Consider the following 21,310-nt stretch of genomic DNA (forward strand, 5'->3'; position numbering starts at 1 on the left):
ACAGTTATTTTACGGTTGTGATACAGCCCAGGATCAAACACGGGTCTAGCACTGTGATGCAGTGCTTTAGACCGCTGCGTCACTCTGTCCCCCACATATGGAATCATGTAGTAACCAAAAAAGTGTTAAACAAATCAAAATATATTTTTGATTTTAGATTCTTCAAAGTAGCCACCCTTTGCCTTGATGACCGCTTTGCACACTCTTGGCATTCTTTCAACCAGCTTCATGAGGTAGTCACCTGGAATGGATTTCAATTAACAGGTGTGCATTGTTCATTAGAGTTAGAGTTCATTAGTTACCAGCCTCAGAAATTGCAGCCCAATAAATGCTTCACAGAGTTCAAGTAACAGACACATCTCAACATCAACTGTTCAGTGGAGACTGTGTGAATTAGGCCTTCATGGTCAAATTGCTGCAAAGAAACYAGCACTAAAGGACACCAATAAGAAGAAGAGACTTGCCTAGGCCAAGAAACACAAGTAATGGACATAAGACCATTGGAAATCTGTCCTTTGGTCTGGTGAGTCCAAATTTGAGATTTTTGGTTCCAACCGATGTGTCTTTGTGAGACACAGAGTAGGTGAACGGAAGATSTCCGCATGTGTGGTTCCCACCGTGAAGCATGGAAGAGGAGGTGTGATGTGTGGAGTGCTTTGCTGGTGACACTGTCTGTGATTTATTTCAAATTCAAGGGATACTTAACCAGCATGCCTACCACAGCATTCTGCAGCGATACGCCATCCCATCTGGTTTGCGCTTCGTGGGACTGTCATTTGTTTTTCAACAGGACAATGACCCAACACACCTCCAGGCTGTGTAAGGGCTATTTGACCAAGGAGAGTGATCGAGTGCTGCATTAGATGACCTGGCCTCCAATCACCCGACCTCAACCCAATTGAGATGATTTGGGATGAGTTGGACCGCAGAGTGAAGGAAAAGCAGCCAACAAGTGCTCAGCATATGTGGGAACTCCTTCAAGACTGTTAGAAAAGCATTCCAGGTGAAGCTGGTTTAGAGAATGCCAATAATGTGCAAAGCTGTCATCAAGGAAAAGGGTGACTACTTTGAAGATCTCAAATATAAAATATATTTTGATTTGTTTAACACCTTTTTGGTTACTACATGATTCCATATGTGTTATTTCATAGTTCCGATGTCTTCACTATTATTCTACAATGTAGGAAATAGTTAAAATCAAGAAAAACCCTTGAATGAGTAGGTGTCCAAACTTTTGACTGGTACAATACCTATGACCATAGTATTTAAATTAGCAATTGCTGCACAGCTTAGTGGTGGATCAAGTGAATGAAGGCTACCGTTGGCCTTGTATGTTTTGATCCAGAACAAATAAGATGAAATGTGAGTGAAATATTAATTAATGTTATTGTACATTGGTTGAAATCAAATCAAAACAAATTTTATTTGTCACATGTGCCGAAAACAACAGGTGCAAACCTTACTGTGAAATGCTTACTTACAAGCCCTTAACCAACAATGTAGTTTTAAGAAAAATAAGAGTTAAGAACTAAATTTACTAAGAGTAAATGAAAGAGTAGGTGTGTCCAAACGTTTGACTGGTACTGTATCTTAAGATGAATGCATAAGTTGCTCTGGAAGGCCTCCCGAGTGGCGCAGTGGTCTAAGGCACTGCATCGCAGTTGCCAGCTGTGCCACTAGAGATTCTGGTTTGAGTCCAGTCTCTGTTGCAGCTGGCTGTGACCGGGAGACCCATGGGGCAGCGCACAATTGGCCCAGCGTCGTCTGGGTTCGGGGAGGGTTTGGCTGGCAGGGATGTCCTTGTCCCATCACGCTCTAGCGACCCCTGTGGCAGGCCAGGCGCATGTATGCTGACATGGTCGCCAGGTGTACGGTGTTTCCTCCGACACATTGGTATGGCTGGCTTCTGGGTTAAACGTGTAGTGTGGCTTGGTTGGGTTTCGGAGGACGCATGGCTCTCGACCTTCGCCTCTCCCGAGTCCGTACGGGAGTTACAGAGATGAGACAAGACTGTAACTACCAATTGGATACCATGAAAAAGGGGTAAAAACAATACATTGCTCTGGATGTAGGAGTGTCTGCTAAATGACTAAAATGTAAACATAATCTTTCATAATCTCTTCAATGGGGTTATCTGTACCAAAATGATGTAGCTACATTTACATTTTTACATTTAAGTCATTTAGCAGACGCTCTTATCCAGAGCGACTTACAAGTTGGAGAGCGACTTACAAGTTGGTGATGCAGGCAGCTACTGTGCTGCCTGCATCACCAGGTCAATAGTCTGTCAATAGTCTGTTGAGCAATATCAACACTTTTTGACAGGTCACTTCAAAATCTGTTCAATGATCAAAATGGATTTTATGAAAATTATAAACATTTATTTTCAATCTCTGTGAACTCTGACTGCGTGCTCGTCAATGCAACTGCCCCCTCCTAGCGGTCACATTGAATATAACCACACTCAACCAACCCACAGCTCTTGAGGACCAAGCGTCTCATAATCTTGAGCGCAATTTGGAGAAGTACTGTAGCTAGCTAGCTTTGACTGTGCAGAATTTTAGGTGAAAACTCTCACATGTTCTGTCCAGATACTGCAACCCTTTACCGGGAAAGTGAACAAATAAATATGTGTCTGGATGATTAATATTTTGAAGGTCCTTATATAAGTAGATATTCACAATTTAGTCCTATTTATTCTGGTAAAGCAGTCTTTGGAGAAGAACAAGGTGTTGTTTTCGGTGAGTAGCTAACGTTAGCTAGTATGCTATTGCACTGTCAACTACCACACAAGATGAATTTACAAAATACGAAGCTGTGTATATATATCTATGTCAGTCATTTGCCACTTATGTTGAATTGACCTAGCTAGCTAACTCTGGCTAGTTAGCCCTGGTGTTCCGATGCTGTCCCTGCCACCAGCAAGTTTGCTCTCCATAATAAATATAAAAAATACGTTCTGTAATAAGTTGATTTGCCAGCTGATATAGSTAGTTACTGTTAAGCATTTTCTATATTCACTGGTTAATTAATGGATATATTTAAGTAGTGTCACTGCCGGTTGATGTCGGAGCCTGAAACAAACCAAAGAGTTGACAGTGGATTAGCTAGCTACAAGCTAAAGTTAGTTAACTAACCTAAATCGATAGCTAGCCACTTGAAGTTATGCTGAAACTTTCATCCCAAATCGTTTGTATTGTTTCTTGCTATCCAAGACTTGCAATTGAGCATTTCCTAAACATGCATTATACGTAGTTCATCAGCTAGCTAACTAGTTATTTTGGTTCGGTACACCGTGTTTATTCTGCTGTATTTGCAGCTAACGCGTTACTCTCATCCGAGTTATTTTTAGGCAAGCGCGAGGATAGACATGCAGGTTATTATTAGAAGGCCTCAAAATGGAAGAAAGTGTTGCGTTTTGTCGTGTCTGATGCACTCTGTACTTGTCTGTGGCTTTTTAGATCTGACAATAGCGTGCTTTGTCTTTGTCAATCATGAACATATTTTTGATTGTCATTTCATTCAAAAATAAAATAACAATAAACTTGATCTATCTTTAGCCATGGATATGGAACGACAGAAACGAAGAGAGGAAATCCAGAAAGCTATGGGCTTTATTCAGTAAGACATCTTAATATTTTAATTTTTCTATATAGTCGGTACACATACACACGAAGAACGTACGTGAGGTGGCACTGATTAATGTATCTCACATTTTCTCTACAGGTCCTCCTTGCCTTTCCCAGAGCCTGAGAATTATGCGGTACCTATGTGTTGCTTACAATGTTTATTCTCTTGCCTGACCCAAATTGGTCAAGCCACCTACCTGCCTGTCATCAATTGTATCCTTCCACAAATCTGCACTTTATCTCAGTTCTGAATGATCTTTTATCATCCTCATGATCTCTCTCCCCCCCTGCCGCCYCCTATTCTTCAGGCTTTTTTGACCCAGTTGGTGTGTAACTTGCTGGACGAGGGAAACACAGTGTTTCGTGATGGGGAATGGAGGCAGGCAGCGCAGCATTACAGTGAGGGAGTCAACGTGGCCCGCTATGCTCAGGCAGAGGCACTGGTCATTCCCCCTGAGCTTCTGGAGAGCCTCTATGTCAACAGGGCAGCGGCACACTTTCAGTTTGTAAGACATACACACACTTAATAATATTGAAATGATTAACATATTCTCAAAAGTTGTTAAAGCAGTAATTATAAACTGGGTGGTTCAAGCCCTGAATGATGATTGGCTGAAAGCTGTGGTATATCAGACCATATACCACAGGTATGACAAAACATTTATTTTTACTGCTCTAATTACATTGGTAACCAGTTTATAATAGCAATAAGGCACCTCGGGGGTTTGTGGTATATGGCCAAGATACCACGACTAAGGGCTGTGTCCAGGCACTCCGCGTTGCGGATAAGAACAGCCCTTAGCCGTGGTATATTGGCCTTGTTGCTCAATTATATCAGGTCAAGCACTTTGTCTATACATAATGGATCCCACATTTAAGTCAGTTCTTACACCCAGTCCCCATCTTCTCTCTCCCTTTCCACCTCCCCTCTTTCTGTTTGGCTCTCTTTCTCTGTCACCCAGGGGGAGTTTGAGCGGGGCGTACAGGACTGCGATAGCGCGCTGTGCGTGTGTGAGGGCAGTCGCAGGGCGCTCTACAGGAAAGCTCTATGTCTGAGAGAGCTGGGCCGACTCAGGGAGGCCTATGAGTGTGGCACCGGATGCCTGCTCACTGCCCCACACGTAAGTCAAGGCCACATGGCACCCAAGGGCACTTGAATTGTAGTTCAATTAAAATGATGAATCCTTGTATGATTCATATGGSATCACCAATTTATTTTACTACATCATTTTAGTTACTCACATTTCTTTAATGTGTCATGTCAGTTAGTCTTATTGTTTATGGAATGTACTCTCTGTGTCGTACAGGACAGGCAGGTGGGTGAACTGGCCCAGGACCTGGCTAATAAACTGGGCCTGAAGGTCCGTAAGGCCTACATCAGCTCTCAGGTGAGTTCAGTCACATCTGACTCTGTCAACAGTAGGAATGCGCCCCTCAAAGATCAAAATGCCTAGAACGATATCTGCCACGGTCAATATAAATGTTACTGTTGTCTTCACAGGTGGAGTCTTCAACGTCAGGGAGGGAGAGCAATAGAGAGAATTCTTCACCCACAGGAGAGGTGAGTGTCTGGTCGTCTTGGATTTTTTTTCCCTTCTCATTGCCATTTTCTTATTAAGGGCAAATGGGATGAATGGTTGTTTTAATTGTCCCAGCGTCATTAGGGTTTGGCCGGTGTAGGCCGTCATTGTAAATAAGAATTTGTTCTTAACTGACTTGCCCAGTTAAATAAAGGTTAAAAAAATGTTTACAAAGCCTTGTCTCTTTTTATTTAGACGTCCGCCAACGGGCTAGAATCTTTGACTGACATTGCATCAGGTATGGCAGCTCAACATGAAAACGTAACATCATGTTTAACTTGAATGATTTATTTATCATTGTCATTATCGTTCTCTAAAATGCCCTTCTCTCTATGGTCCTATCTCTTAATTTCTAGTTTTTCTTCATCCCTCTCCTCCGTTTCAGCTGATCTGTCCAGTGCCCAGTGTATCCCTGCCCCTCTGGCCACGCCCATCCCTGTCAGCGACGAGCCCTCTAGCCCAGTGGCCACGCCCTGTGCTGACCTATCAGAGAGCCCCAGTACGGTCCTACCGCCCATGCCCTACTCCGTTCCTGTGTCGGAGCACATGGAGGAGTGCAGCGTGATCGCTGACGATCTGGACAGCCTGCTGGGGGACTGCATCTCCAAGAAAGTCAGCGAGGTGAGAGGGTCGCTAYTAGAATCACTCCAAGGCAGGATGCTGGCTGTGCTGTGCCCTCCCTCTGTTGACGAGAGAGGATGTACAGACAACACTATATGAATATTTAAGAAAGTATCTCTGACTTGGCTGACCAAGGGTGCACATTTTTGTGGTTTAAAGGAGAAGTCTGCTTTTTTACAACCTAATCTCTATTTTTGATGTAAATGGCATGTTATAGAAGGGTCCAGATCTTTTTGAAAATTTTATTTCACTTTTTTGAGAAACTTACCCCAAACCAGCGATTCACTTCCTCGTTGTGCAGTACGTGGGCTCTGCAAAATCATGAACAAAAGCTCCAAAAACACCCAAATATGTGGTTTGTAAAACAGGAAAGCTCTCCGTATAGTGATGCAGGTCTTTAGATGTTGTACACATGAAATTGTGCCATTCTGTACGTTATTYGCAACTTTATATTCAATTTTGTGCGACTCAAGCTGTTTCTCCTATGCAGCTGTTCCATTCTCTGTGTAGCCTTCTGCTAGAGTGGATGGAGAGGTGTTGCTCGAGTTGCTACAAAATGAAATATAATGTTCGGAATGATACAATTTCATGTGTACGACATCTAAAGACCTGCATCACTATACTGAGAGCTTTCCTGTTTCTTAAACAACATAATTGGGTGTTTTTTGAGCTTTTGTTCATGTTTTTTCAGATCCCCCATACTGCACTACGAGGATGAGGAAGTGAATCACTGGTTTGGGGTAAGTTTTTCAAAAACAAGTGAAATTGCAAAAAAAGTGCCTAGACTCATCTATAACATCCCATTTACATCCAAAATAGAGATTTGGTTGTAAAAAAGCAGACTTCTTTGTTAACTTTCACCACTGTACACAAGTACTTTACACGGAGCACAGAGTTATATATTTCTGGTCTAGAAGGAGATTTAGAATAAGATGGATAATGTAATGTCTCTGTCTCTCTCCCTCAGTCACAGAGCCCAGTCCAGGGTGCTATCCCCACCAACCTCCCCAACACAGCTGTGGGCCTGCACCCTCCATACTCCTCCAGCCTCCCCGCCCCCTCGCCCCAGCTACCCCCTGCCTTCTTCAGCTCCTCTGTCAGCCAGATGCCCTCCTTGGAGCCTTACCCCTCACTGGGCCAGAGGGAGCAGACCTCCACACAGGCGCTGGACGCCCTGGGGGCCTTCTCCCCGGGGACAGGGGACATGGAGGGCAAAGGAGGGGTTGGAATTGGAGGCCTGGACTCACTCTCTGAGTACACTTTGCCTGGTGAGTGGATGAGACATATGAACAAGGTGTATGGGTCAGGGTGTGTGTTTGTGGATGTCAATTCCATCAAAACAGTAAAGCCATTGTAGCAGGCTTTTTGGCCATTATCCAGTCTTTTACAACCATACAGTTTAAATGTGCGTCAGCTGTTTCTTAAACCTTCACTGGGACTGCCCAGCGACCCGAACAGTCCTCGGGGCATGCGTTAGTTGTTGTTGAATCTAGTCCGTGTCRGCAGCACTGCTGTAAGGCCATATGGTGTCTGATATCTGTGTCCTTGTGTTGCTGTTCTCCAGGGGGAAGAATCTCTCACAGCTTCATCCCTGGGATCTGCAACCACAGCTCCACTCACACGGTACGACAGCAGCACAATGCCCGAACACCACAATGGATACTCTCAACTTCTTTCTCCTCTTTTATCATGACATGGATGTCTCTTCTTACTCTGCTTGTGTTCTGCAGACCCCAGATTACATTTATTCCGTTATTTCTTGCTGTTGAGTTACATGCAAGTTATTGGAACTAGGAGTAAGTTGTGTTTTTTGATAATAAAGACACTTTTAAATCTGTTGATGGATTGGCTTGTCTTCCGTCCTCAGAACGTCCCAGCAGGCACCAACCTCTCCCTGCTCTCCCGGAACCCACTGGCTGCCACCCACGAGTTCAGACAGGCCTGCCATGCCTGTTACAGCCGCATAGGTACACACTGCTACCTTCACCTTTCTGTTCCCACTCCAGAATATGTTACGTTAATGATTTCTTTCTTTTATACTGAGCAGTATTAAGTCAATATTGTCTGTTACATCAATGCTTACATAATTGACCCTTGTGGGATAAATCAAGTATATTGAATTGAGTGCTGCAGTTGAATGATAAATCCCCCTAATCTTCTCTCTGCAGGTCCACGGGTGATTGACTACCAGTACCAGCCAGAGGCGGCTCACCGCTGTAAGAGGGACGTGCTACTGTGTCGCTTCAAAAACACAGACGACCCCACATGGAAGAGAGTCAGGCCTCGCCCCGCTAGAAACAACTTCCTGGGGGCCTTTGTGCTCTGCAAAGGTACGTGTGTGTGTACGTACGTGTGTTCACTCACTCAAATAAGCACTGATGGTTGAACGTCATCTCTCACAGCAGAATTCTGGCAGTAGTTTTTTTTAATGCCTGCTGCCCATCAGTGATAGTAAAGATCATCTACTCTCTACTTTCCTCCTTCGTCTCCCTGAAGAAGTCCAGGAGCGCCAGGAGTGCCAGTACGGGGAGAACTGCACGTTTGCCTACTGCCAGGAGGAAATAGACGTGTGGACCCAGGAGAGGAAGGGGGCTCTGAGCAGGGAGCTGCTGTTTGACCCGCTGGGAAGCACCGAGAGACGGGCACTCAGCGTCACACGCCTGCTGCAGCTACACATGGGCATGTTCATGTTCCTCTGTGAGGTAGGGTGTGATACACACAGACTTCCACAAGGAGAACTTTGAAGGATTCAGTATGTACAGAACATTCACACACTCTTTCCTCCTCTGCAGGAATGTTTTGACAGTAAGCCTCGCATTATCAGCAAACGCAGCAAAGAGAACTTGGCTGTCTGCTCAAACCTCACCGCCCGACATCCCTTCGACGATAACAAGTGTGTCTTCTAGAACTTTCTGTCCTTGAGTGTGTATCAGATCCAGACAAGCAGTTTGTCTTAGCATAATCCAATTTCCCTCAGACAATATTACAGTCAGCTACTTCCACCCTGGCCCCTTCTATGCTCTTCTCGCCCTCTCCTCTCTCTTTCTCCATCTCATTTCTCTCTCTTCCACGTCTCCTCAGGTGCCTAGTGCATGTGGTGCGTTCGGCCAACGTGCGCTACAGTAAGGTGCGCCCGCTGCACCCCCTCTGCCAGTTTGACGTGTGTCGCCACGAGGTGCGTTACGGCTGCCAGCGCGAGGACAGCTGCTCCTTTGCCCACTCCGTCATAGAACTCAAGTGCTGGGTACTGCAGCAGGACACAGGTACACAAAGTACACATGTTTATATACACACAAAAGATTGCAGCAAAATAACCAAAGTTCATTCTATCATCTGTTACTTTGTCTCTCAGGTATCACCCACGAGGAGATGGTACAGGAGTCCAAGAGGCACTGGTACAGGCTAGAGCAAAATGCTCAGAGACAGAAGGTGAGCGTGAGATGGGCACCATGCCCTAATACAATACATWATTTTAGTTATTTTAAGGGCCTGATTTACAAAATGTCCCTCTCTCTTTCAGCCTATGCATGTCCCACACCAGAGCTGTGGTGGTGGTGGTGGTGGGGTGGGGGGAATAGGAGGGGGAGATAATCTCGGGGGTGGAGGGGTTGGCTCCGGAGGAGGAGGGAGAGGCAGAGGGCTGAACCTGAAGATGAAGTTTGTCTGTGGCCAGTGTTGGAGGGACGGACAGGTCAACGAACCAGACAAGGCCCTCAAGTACTGCACTGCTAAAGCAAGGCACAGGTGAGAGACTAGGGCGGCCTGGGGCCATATCAAACTGACATCTGCACTTCTCTTGTCAATATAAGGCTGCAGGGGCCTGAACTGATATTTATTGGATTAAAGGAATGTTAATGAAATAGGCCCATTAAAGGATTAACTTTATAGAAATACAAAATACCTCGCTCTGAATAGTCAATTTCACTAATTTGATAGGGGAAAAATAACTCTAATTTTCTTTTGCCCATCTCTCCTCTCTCTCTTTCCCCCTCTCTCCAGCTGGACTAAGGAGCGTCGGGTATTGCTTGTGAAATCCTTTGAGAAGAAGAAGTGGGTCGTTGTGCGGCCGCTTCCCTTCTCCCGTACATACCCACAGCAGTATGATGTAAGTCTCTCCCCCTCCTTCACTCCCCCCTCATACACAGCCACATAAGTATTACCTGAGTCACCCCTCTTTTTCTCCATCCCTCCCTTCTCTCTGGGTCTGTTTTTAATCTCCAGTATTCTTTTTCTGAATACTTATGTAAATAAGCTATTTCTGTTTTTTATTTTTAATACATTTGCTGTAGTTGTAAAGCATTGTGTGTATTTAAAATAAAAAAATAAMATGTGGAAAAGTCAAGAGGTCTGAATACTTTCCGAATGCACTGTAATTCTGTAATTTAGTTATGATGCTAGTAATAGCCTAAACACATTCAAATTCACGTCATGATATTCAGTGCCTTTTAGCCCCTCTGCGGCGGCGGCAGCGGTGCGGCGGCAGTAGCGGTGCGTTGGCGGCAGTAGTAGTGCGGCAGTAGTGGTGCGTTGGCGGCAGTAGTAGTGCGGCAGTAGTGGTGCGTTGGCGGCAGTAGTAGTGCGGCAGTAGTGGTGCGTTGGCGGCAGTAGTAGTGCGGCAGTAGTGGTGCGTTGGCGGCAGTAGTAGTGCGGCAGTAGCAGTAGTATGGTAGTAATAAAGCAGTGTCTCCCTAGATGTGTGTCCATGTGATGAAGCAGAAGAAGTGCCACTACATCGGAAATTGTTCCTTCGCCCACAGTCTGGAGGAGAGGGACGTCTGGACGTACATGAAGGACAACAGCTGTAAGATTTTCTGTTGCTTTTCCTCTCATTATGTTCCTCTCTTTTTGTGTGCCAAACAAATAATGTATTTACAGTGTATCTGTTGGAAATGCTAACCCCCGTCCTGTCCACAGTGAGGGACATGCAGCAGATGTATGACATGTGGCTCACGATGACCAATCAGAACAGACGCACTGACAGAAGCCCCATGACCCCGCCTCCGGAGGAGAAACAGGTTTCGATGACGACCGATTACACAGAGTCATTGGTGAGAGGCTTTCAAGTCATGAGTTTCATTAAAGACAAGTGTCTTTTTGTGTTGTTTGATATGGAAAGACCATTTGATTTGTCTCTGTGTCAGTCTGGGCAGCGGTTGTCGGAAGGAGGAGATATGTGAGTGTTGTTGTGCTGAGGAGGAGCTGGCCCTGGAGACGTGGAAAGGAGACCCCGCTCCCACTACACCAGAGACCAGCTACAGTACCTACCGCCTGTGACATCAGTCTGAATGCAAACACACATACACACAACACACCTTACAGTACAACAAATTGCTGTTGCAACAGGCACCAACTCGTGTGACGCACACACACAGAAAGTCGTATATAAGAACATTCACGCCCATAATCTGAATGGTTTGGCAGTTAATTTCAATCTGAACCTCAGTGTATCTCTAACACGCTGCAGATGTCAATGTACTTTATATGTGTCCATTATATTACCATTGAAGGCACATTTTGAATTGTCAGCAAAGAGAAAAGGCCCCAAAGTCGCCCCTTCTAACGAATACGGAGTGGCTGTGTGGCCGATACTTCTTCCTGGTGACTAAACAACTGAACAAATTAGCCTGCATAATATATATTTAATATTTTTATTTTTTTGAGGTTTGTTCAAATCGCCATAGTTTTTATTTTATTTCAGCTGTTCATAAATATGAGGCAGAGACGTAGCAAATGTGCAGAACGTGATTTGGTTGTTTAGCTCTGGGAATGAGGCGCCCAGGGGGGCAGTACATGGGCAGAACGGGGTGGTTGGATTCGGCCGTGCAGCCTCAACCTTAAAAATAAGCCCCTTATCTATGTGGCTAGGGGCAAACGTCTACAACCAAATCCTACCCTCCTTCCCTTGTGGGAACGTAGAAAGAGGGAGAGAGAAATCGGACAGAAATGGTTAGTACGCCATTTTGATTGTCCATGGGAGTTGGTGCTTCACTCTATTCGTCTGCCATATTGGTAGAGTACTATGAATGTAAAGCCAGTCGTTTTGAGGAAGTCATAAAAATAATTATGGTTGTGGAATGTATTCGGAATACCCAAGACAAATCTTATATAACATTTAAAATGACCCCCTATCCCCCCTTTTTATTAATAGAAATGGCACAGTAGTCTTGGTTATATACTGTAAGCAAGCTAGGCAGCCGTACCTGTGGCCAGCAACGACACGTATACACATTCACATACACGCTGTATACACTGAGTAGGCTCAGAATGGAACAGTTTCATAATATTGCATTGGAGGGCTATATGGAGTGACTGCAGACTCTTCACTCGGACCCACTCAAACAACATACTGTACCGTATGCTTAAAACCTGGAGTTTTCATGGACTACATGAACAAGTCTGCGTCCTCCTAGTTATAGCCACTCTATAACAAGACTCCAGATGTTATCCGGGTGTGACGTGGCTTCATCTGGCATGTCTACCACCAGTTCAACTAGGATCAAGTGAGGTTACCTTTGCCCTGTTAGCCCTCCAATGTAAACCTATGCTGATTTAGCCAGGGAGAAAAGATAAGCTCCAAATCACAAAGACTGAGTACAGGAACAATACATGGGGTTAAGATGCATATGACAGAACATTAGGGATTCCAATAAGGGATTCCACAAGAAAGGGGAGGGATCGTAGGATAGTACAGCAGGATGGAGCTTGAATGGATCCTGGAGTATGGTGGCTTGGTCACAGGGGTGGTCAGGTGGGCGGGTTAGGGGATGGAAACTGGACAGGTAGCTGGATCCTGGGCTGGGTGGGCACTGGACAGGTAGCTGGATCCTGGGGTGGGTGGGCACTGAACAGGTAGTCTGGGGTGGGCACTGGACAGGTAGTTGGATCCTGGGTGTATCTGACAGGTAGTTGGATCCTGGGGTGGGTGGCTGACAATCTGATCCTTGGGTGGGCACTGAACAGGTTGACTGATCCTGGGGTGGGTGGGCACTGGACAGGTAGCTGGATCCTGGGGTGGGTGGGAACTGGACAGGTAGCTGGATCCTGGGGTGGGTGGGCACTGGACAGGTAGTTGGATCCTGGGGTGGGTGGCTGACAGGCTTGGGTATTGTGAGAGAGGGAGGGCGTTATGGAAGCAATGATGAATACATAAAAAGTTAATTAAAAGTAAAATGACTACCCATAATGTAGGCTAAAGAAGACTGACTATCCATAATGTAGGCTGACTACCCATAATGTTGGCTAGTGAGACTGATGTGTGTGTGTGTGTGTATATACACACACACACTAACATTAATTCACAAAATATATCTAGGCAGGGACAGGTTTTTCCCATATGGCCAGCATCTCGTTCCCTTATACCCGCACCAGACATGATGTAATGGAGGTATGTCTCTATTCATATACATTATATATACATCTTTACAGATATTGGTATACTACTAAAGATAATTGATAACTTAGCAGTTAAGCTTAATTAAATATAACCTMAAACTTGTATTGATTACATAGAACCTCTTGTTATTGAGCTATGCTATATGACATGTATCGCTGAACTAGATGACTAGTGATTTTATTGCTTCTGTGAGGGTCATTCCAGAGATGTCTGTAGGAGCAAGGTTGACCGATTCTCATAACAGGATTTGAATTGAATGGTTTCAGCTAAGCCAAAAGAAAGGGGATTGGTTGGGTTAAATGTCAACATGAGGGACATGATCATCTCAGAACCCAGACAGCGTATGGTGTGTACTTGCCATCTGATGAGAGATTTGATCATGTGGAAGTAATGGGTCTGGTAGGGAAAGTGTTACTCAATTGGAAACAGTTTTTGATCTGATCAGTTTTTTCTCTTGGTCAGTAAACAATAGGATGCCAAGGTACTCCCTTCTATAAACATCAGTGATTTAACAGATTCACCTTGATAGTAGAGTAGGTCAATAAACTGTCCAATCAGTTTTAGAGGAGTAACAAGGTGGGAGAGGCTTCTTCTGGAATGACCCAGGTATTTGCTTAACTGAGGGAACGTATTACTACTGCTACTACTACTATTATGATGATGATGAATTATGATGACGATAATGATTGCCATTATGACTATTTCTATTCTCCTATATGCTATTGATATACGTATATATGTTAATTGCTATGTATAACTCTCTTTATAAATGTATCCATGTATGAATATAATACTTTACTGTAAACAGACGTATGTGTATGTTAAACAGGACTGTCCAGCAGGCAGGCCAGACAGGGAAGAGTTCATAGTTTACCTTGCTCAAACTGGTACGAAGAACAACTCGGTTCAGTTTTAACATACTTGCTGACTGTGACCTCACTCTCCGTTAGCTGGTTACRTAACAGGAACACAAGCTAACATAGCATAAGTGTCCATAGTTCACAGGGCACCCTAGATGACAGCAGACAGGTTACTGGACCAGGTTGTTGCTGAACATCTGATTTGATATAGTCTTGGTTGCTTGAGGTTAGTGGATTGTAGGGGAGTTGAGCTTGTATGGAAGATAAGTTTGGTCAGTCAGTCCAATGGAATGTGCTAGTGACACTTTGAATTTCCGATAGCCATGTAAATCGCTAATGATTGTTTTCCTGACTGCTATCGAGTGAGATTATATAATCAATAATACTTTAGTATCATTTATTTAGTCATTAACCCTGCTGGAACAACTCCAAGCATACATTGACGTCTGTATACATCAGTATAGCACCTTATTCAATATATACCTATATAAAAGTATACATACCCCTATCATATAATCCTACTTTCTATGATACATATAACTMTAATTATACTTAGACACCTGTATAATTAATTTAGATAAGCGGTTCTGGTTTTCCCTGGTTRTTTGAAAAGGTCATAGTCTGATTTCATTGGTTACGTGCACAGTGCACACCGTACTACATAAGTCCTTGTATCTGCTCTGTTGCTAGGTTTGAGGGGCCTCCTTTGTCATCATCACAGTGTGCTGTTCCAAACAAAGGGGTCAGAGACAGGCCGGCATTTTAGAAGTGTTCAATCAACAGCCGTTGTTGTTTTAACTGACTCATGGTTGTAAACAAACAGTTATATCAGAAGGGTCAATAATAATCTCAGGCCTTGTGCTTAGAGGGGACTGGAGGAACTGAAARGTGGTCAGACCAGACTATCCAAACCCACCAGAGAGAACTGCATTCGATCATGAGATTGACTGATTCGTCTTGGTTTAAGAAGAGGCTTTGACCCCAAAAAGCGTATAGTCAGATGTTTATTTCTCCTGTTGTCTTTCCAAGTAGAAGGTTGAAGACATTCTTGTAAACCTTGGTTCACTCCATGTTCATTATTGCCACACACAGGCATTCCCTGTATTAACAAAAAGAGAAATACACTTAGGTGAATTGACACTCACCCAGCCACACCCACCCATAGCCACAATGAGCTGATATTAATTTACATTAGCTTTCAGAGTTATTATTGGATTATTTTCAACTATTTGGAATAGGAACCAGAGTTTTAAGTGAAAAACAAGGCCTCTATTTGTGTTAACTCTGTTTTGTCTTTCTCATTTTTTCCCTCCCTGGTTGGAAGTGAATTACGATGACAAATGGACCAAATCTCTTGAAGGTGTTTAACAATAAACAGAGTGTTTTAGAGATGGTGTGACTTTGTTTTTCTTATTCTCTCCATATATTCAGTATAGCGAAAGTATGAATGGATTATTGATAAATGTTTATCTGAAATCTGTCTTAACTTATCTGTTGTATTTGTTTCTATACTCGCAAAGTTTGAGGGAGATTTATTGGACTCAATAGGCTGCCAGTAATTCTGAGATTCAAGTTACTGGTGAGCAATGTCTCTATGCTGAAAACCAAAAAACCCTGATGTACTGAATCCACAATGATCCTAGGATTCTGATCCAGACTCAGATCCCAGCCTAGAAGAATGAACTTGCAAGGTCTTCCATCGTTATAGGACAGTCCTACTATAACCTGGCTGAGGTTGACTGAAGTGATCAGTGTTTTGCACGTGCCCAAGATAGGGCATGTTGCCAGGACGCTTCACGTGTGTATGAAACAGGATGAGGGCRGCAGGTAACCTAGTGGTTAGTGTTGGGCCAGTAACTGAAAGGTCACCGGTTCGAATACATTTGTCTGTGCCCTTGAGCAAGGCATTTAATCCCCCMAAAAATCCAGGGGCGCCGTACTACTATGGCAGGCTGACCCTGTAAATTTCTGTTTTATTTATTTATTTCACCTTTATTTAACCAGGTAGGCTAGTTGAGAACAAGTTCTCATTTGCAACTGCGACCTGGCCAAGATAAAGCAAAGCAGTTTGACACATACAACAACACAAAGTTACACATGGAATAAACAAACATTCAATAATACAGTAGGAAAATCTATATACAGTATGTGCAAATGAGGTAGGAAAAGAGAGGTAAGGCAATAAATAGGCCATGGTGGCAAAGTAATTACAAAATAGCAATTAAAACACTGGAATGGTAGGATGTGCAGAGGATGAATGTGCAGGTTGAGATACTGGGGTGCAAAGGAGTAAGATAAATAAATACATATGGGGATGAGGTAGATTGGTGGGCTATTTACAGTTGAGCTATGTGCAGTGATCTGTGAGCTGCTCAGACAGCTGGTGCTTAAAGCTAGTGAGGGAGGTAAGAGTCTCCAGCTTCAGAGATTTTTGCAGTTCGTTCCAGTCATTGGCAGCAGAGAACTGGAAGGAGAGGGGGCCAAAGGAAGAATTGGCTTTGGGGGTGACCAGTGAGATATACCTGCTGGAGCGCGTGCTACGGGTGGGTGCTGCTATGGTGACCAGTGAGCTGAGATAAGGCGGGGCTTTACCTAGCAGAGACTTGTAGATGACCTGTAGCYAGTGGGTTTGGCGACGAGTATGAAGCGAGAGCCAGCCAACGAGAGCATACAGGTCGCAGTGGTGGGTRGTATATGGGGCTTTGGTGACAAAACAGATGGCACTGTGATAGACTGCATCCAATTTGTTGAGTAGAGTGTTGGAGGCTATTTTGTAAATGACCGCTAAAGTCGAGGATCGGTAGGATGGTCAGTTTTACGAGGGTATGTTTGGCAGCATGAGTGAAGGATGCTTTGTTGCGAAATAGGAAGCCGATTCTAGATTTAATTTTGGATTGGAGATGCTTAATGTGAGTCTGGAAGGAGAGTTTACAGTCTAACCAGACACCTAGGTATTTGTAGTTGTCCATATATTCTAAGTCAGAACCGTCCAGAGTAGTGATGCTGGATGGGCGGGCAGGTGCGGGCAGCGATCGGTTGAAGAGCATGCATTTCGTTTTACTTGCATTTAAGAGCAGTTGGAGGCCACGGAAGGAGAGTTGTATGGCATTGAAGCTCATCTGGAGGTTAGTTAACACAGTGTCCAACGAAGGGSCAGAGGTATACAGAATGGTGTCGTCTGCGTAGAGGTGGATCAAAGAATCACCAGCAGCGAGAGCGACATCGACATCATTGATGTATACAGAAAAGAGAGTCGGCACGAGAATTGAACCCTGTGGCACCCCCATAGAGACTGCCAGAGGTCCGTACAACAGGCCCTCCGATTTGACATACTGAACTCTATCGGAGAAGTATTTGGTGAACCAAGCGAGGCAATCATTTGAGAAACCAAGGCTGTTGAGTCTGTCGATAAGAATGTGGTGATTGACAGAGCCGAAAGCCTTAGCCAGGTCGATGAATACGGCTGCACAGTAATGTATCTTATCGATGGCGGTTATGATATCGTTTAAGACCTTGAGCGTGGCTGAGGTGCACCCATGACCAATTCTGAAACCAGATTGCATAGCGGAGAAGGTACGGTGAGATTCGAAATGGTTGGTAATCTGTTTGTTAACTTGGCTTTCAAAGACCTTAAAGGCAGGGTAGAATAGATATTGGTCTGTAGCAGTTTGGGTCTAGAGTTTCTCCCCCTTTGAAGAGGGGGATGACCGCGGCAGCTTTCCAATCTATGGGAATCTCAGTCGATACGAGAGGTTGAACAGGCTAGTAATAGGGGTTGCAACAATATCAGTTGATAATTTTAGAAAGAGAGGGTCCAGATTGTCTATCCCGGCTGATTTAACACATTTCACTGCACCTATCTGGTATATGTAACAATATAAATAAAATGTTGATCATATAAAATGAACTGTCTGGGTGTGGACCAGAGAGAAGACCATCAATCCCACATTCCATTTCTTGATTTGAAGAAATCCCTTTATTTGCATACTCAAAATAATAGACGTTCGGGCCTCCTGGGTGGCGCAGTGGTCTAGGGCACTGCATCGCAGCGCTAGCTGTGCCACCAGAGACTCTGGGTTCACGCCCAGGCTCTGTYGCAGCCGGCCGCGACCGGGAGGTCCGTGGGGCGACGCACAATTGGCCTAGCGTCGTCCGGGTTAGGGAGAGTTTGGCCGGTAGGGATATCCTTGTCTCATCGCGCACCAGCGACTCCTGTGGCGGGCCGGGCGCAGTGCGCGCTAACCAAGGTAGCCAGGTGCACAGTGTTTCCTCCGACGCATTGGTGCGGCTGGCTTCCGGGTTGGAGGCGCGCTGTGTTAAGAAGCAGTGCGGCTTGGTTGGGTTGTGTTTCGGAGGACGCATGGCTTTCGACCTTCGTCTCTCCCGAGCCCGTACGGGAGTTGTAGTGATGAGACAAGATAGTAATTACAAACAATTGGATACCACGAAATTGGGGAGAAAAGGGGGTARAATTAAAAAATATATATAAAATAAAATAATAGACGTTCATTTATAGCCAAGAAATACAGGTTTCTTACACAGTACCAGTCAAAAGTTTGGACACACCTAGTCATTCAAGTTTTTGGGGGGATTTTGACTATTTTCTACATTGTAGAATAATAGTAAAGACATCACAACTATGAAATAACACATGGAATCATGTAGTAACCAAAAAACTGTTAAGCAAATCAAAATATATTTTATATTTGAGATTCTTCAAAGTAGCCACCCTTTTCCTTGATGACAGCTTTGCACATTATTGCCATTCTCTCAACCAGCTTCACCTGGAATGCTTTTCTAACAGTCTTGGAGTTCCCGCATATGCTGAGCACTTGTTGGCTGCTTTTCCTTCACTTTGCGGTCCAACTCATCCCAAATCATCTCAATTGGGTTGCGGTCGGGTGATTGGAGGACAGGTCATCTAATGCAGGACTCCATCACTCTCCTTGGTCAAATAGCCCTTACACAGCCTGAAGGTGTGTTGGGTCATTGTCCTGTTGAAAAACAAATGACAGTCCCACGAAGCGCAAACCAGATGGGATGGCGTATCGCTGCAGAATGCTGTGGTAGGCATGCTGGTTAAATGTGCCCTGAATTCTAAATAAATCACTGACAGTTTCACCAGCAAAGCACCTCCACACCATTACACCTCCTCCTCCATGCTTCACGGTGGGAACCACACATGCAGAGATCATTTTTGTTCAGGATACAAACTGCAGCAGGCRGCAACTTCAGAGGGTTTTTGTAGAGCACATACAAAGGTTTTTATAACTATCCCAAGATAGAACACAGCCTGTCATTTCCAATAGAAACAAATTAGTCACAGTGGGCGTAACAAGCAAGGACAGGGCAGGAGCTAAGCACAATCTAGCGTGAGCCTATTGGCGCGTTCTACCACATATTTGCATATTTCTGTTAGGCAACACCTACTCTGAAGTGCAATACCTCAATTCACCCTTCTAAACAACCCATTTGATTTTTACTTTTGCAAAGGGTCAAATCTACAAAACTTAATCAACTCTGTTCGTAACAGATTTTCGTTTTGGGAACAGGAAACTGTTTTGAGATCAAACGTTTAATCGATGAGACAATTAGTATAATGTCTGCAAAAATCCATCTCGCTCCATCGTCTCCCACTGCCGGCCACTGGATGACCATATTTGGTAGTGAGTGGAAACGCCAACCGGATGCTTGTCAATAGACCTTTTGCGCAACGTAGCAACGCCCACTTCCGCTCAACTTCCTACCCGATACATAGCTTCCTGTCAGCCTGATTGTAGCCATACTAGCTTAGAAGTCACTCATTTTTATCATTACCTCAGTATATTAATATAATCATATTTATTTTTTTATTTTTTATAATTCTTGTTGAAAATTCTGTTTATCCGTTCAGTTAGTGATTTTTGTAATTCTATTGTGTTCTGTGTCTTTTTGTCTCTAGCTAGAAAACGTTAGCTACCAGTATCTAGCTAACGCTATTGCAAACGACGTTAATGTTATTAGTTGGTGCGGCATCTTTATTGAAAGTGAAGAAATTAATAAGATTTCATTGAACCTTCTAGTGGGCTTCGACATCTGAAGACCTTTGCTATTCCAGTGGAATATTACCATGTCACTGATGGGAAGCATCAACTGCATCTGGGCATATTATATATATATACTGTATATATATATATATATATATACATATTATATATATATATCCATATTAAGGATTTGCGTCAATTCAAATCTGGTATCAGGACAAAATGTGATTCAGAGTCACCGAATATACTTTAAGTATTTTTATTAAACTCGAGCGATAAATGGTAAATGCAATTTTCGTATATACGGGTTCACTGTAACACCTCGCAGGGTAGAACAGAGAACTGGCAGGATGTAAGTAAACAGCTGTTCTTATACTGTGATAGACGTAGTTCCAACCCGTCTGTTGGCCTATCACAGTAGAGGCTGAGCGTGGTTTAAACTTGCTCAGCCCATCGCCGGCGCTCAGGCTAGTCCCAGCCTCTTGGCGCTCCTTGGTGTCCGGCGCTGTTGCTGTGTAGATTACGCTCCCACACCCTGGAGACTGAGGTCAGACAGTTCTGTAACATTGTTTGAGCTATTTGCACCTGCATAGAAAGCATACTGTTCTCGCTCAAGGTTAAACACAGCTTCTCAGCACACTATCTGGGGCACAATGTTACTTTCAGCACACACACACAGACACCCAGGCTAACAGTTGCTAATATTATATCACATGTGATATAGTATTGGGTTATAGTGCAATAAACACAGATCCTCACATGTGGCTTGCCTTCTCACACAACTACCAGTGTGGGCCTCTTGTGAAGGCATGGGCCAAGAAGCAATGAGCTACTACTGCAATGCATCTTTGCTTTTTTTTGCTGTGACCAACCACATTGTCTAACACCCTGTAGTCAATTTATTGTTAATAAACACCTCTGCTTATACTCCAAGCAAAATATTATAAAAGGTTTATTTACAGTGACAAGAGAACAGAAAAATGTAACTGAATTATTTTAAATTATTAATTGCACAGACAGATTTGTTGGTTTGTTTCTCTTTCATTGAAAGATAAAGGACCCTGTCCCTTGTTATTTAGTATTTCCTGCCTAAGAACTTTTGCATGTTTTGGAAACATGCAAACGTTATTGTATGTCTCTTCAGGAGCGTTCCAAGAATGGCTCTGTAGAGTGTACTTCTGCAAAGCAGCCGCTGTGGTTA

The 21,310-nt window shown here is 44.0% G+C and overlaps 1 protein-coding gene across 3 annotated transcripts; it reads left to right on the forward strand.

Annotated features, from left to right (window-relative positions):
• The first annotated feature begins 2,482 nt into the window (after positions 1 to 2,482).
• On the forward strand, positions 2,483 to 15,472 carry zc3h7bb (zinc finger CCCH-type containing 7Bb). 3 transcript variants are annotated; one of them, XM_024007315.1, is made up of 23 exons: positions 2,483 to 2,741; positions 3,561 to 3,621; positions 3,727 to 3,763; positions 3,938 to 4,135; positions 4,592 to 4,750; positions 4,937 to 5,017; positions 5,131 to 5,190; positions 5,405 to 5,447; positions 5,595 to 5,830; positions 6,798 to 7,098; positions 7,395 to 7,453; positions 7,698 to 7,797; positions 7,999 to 8,160; positions 8,327 to 8,532; positions 8,623 to 8,723; positions 8,912 to 9,093; positions 9,183 to 9,259; positions 9,351 to 9,574; positions 9,830 to 9,935; positions 10,523 to 10,631; positions 10,745 to 10,878; positions 10,972 to 12,679; positions 12,826 to 15,472. In XM_024007315.1, exons 2-22 carry the CDS (start codon positions 3,563 to 3,565, stop codon positions 11,005 to 11,007), a joined length of 2,670 nt encoding a protein of 889 aa, XP_023863083.1. In that variant the 5' UTR covers positions 2,483 to 2,741; positions 3,561 to 3,562; the 3' UTR covers positions 11,008 to 12,679; positions 12,826 to 15,472. The 3 variants fall into 3 exon arrangements, with proteins under 3 accessions (XP_023863083.1, XP_023863085.1, XP_023863087.1); XM_024007317.2 differs by lacking the exon at positions 12,826 to 15,472 and adding an exon at positions 12,733 to 12,754; XM_024007319.2 differs by having other exon boundaries at positions 2,487 to 2,564.
• The last annotated feature ends 5,838 nt before the right edge of the window (positions 15,473 to 21,310 follow it).

The sequence above is a fragment of the Salvelinus sp. IW2-2015 genome, linkage group LG18 (genome assembly GCF_002910315.2).
Source record: "Salvelinus sp. IW2-2015 linkage group LG18, ASM291031v2, whole genome shotgun sequence".
Taxonomy (NCBI): Eukaryota; Metazoa; Chordata; class Actinopteri; order Salmoniformes; family Salmonidae; genus Salvelinus; species Salvelinus sp. IW2-2015.

Excerpts from the sequence above, each read along its gene's own strand:
- zc3h7bb (XM_024007315.1), top strand. The coding sequence starts at position 3,563 with ATGGATATGGAACGACAGAAACGAAGAGAGGAAATCCAGAAAGCTATG. Across the intron at positions 4,751-4,936 it reads GCCTGCTCACTGCCCCACAC|GACAGGCAGGTGGGTGAACT; the intron begins GTAAGTCAAGGC and ends TGTGTCGTACAG. Across the intron at positions 7,099-7,394 it reads CTCTGAGTACACTTTGCCTG|GGGGAAGAATCTCTCACAGC; the intron begins GTGAGTGGATGA and ends GCTGTTCTCCAG.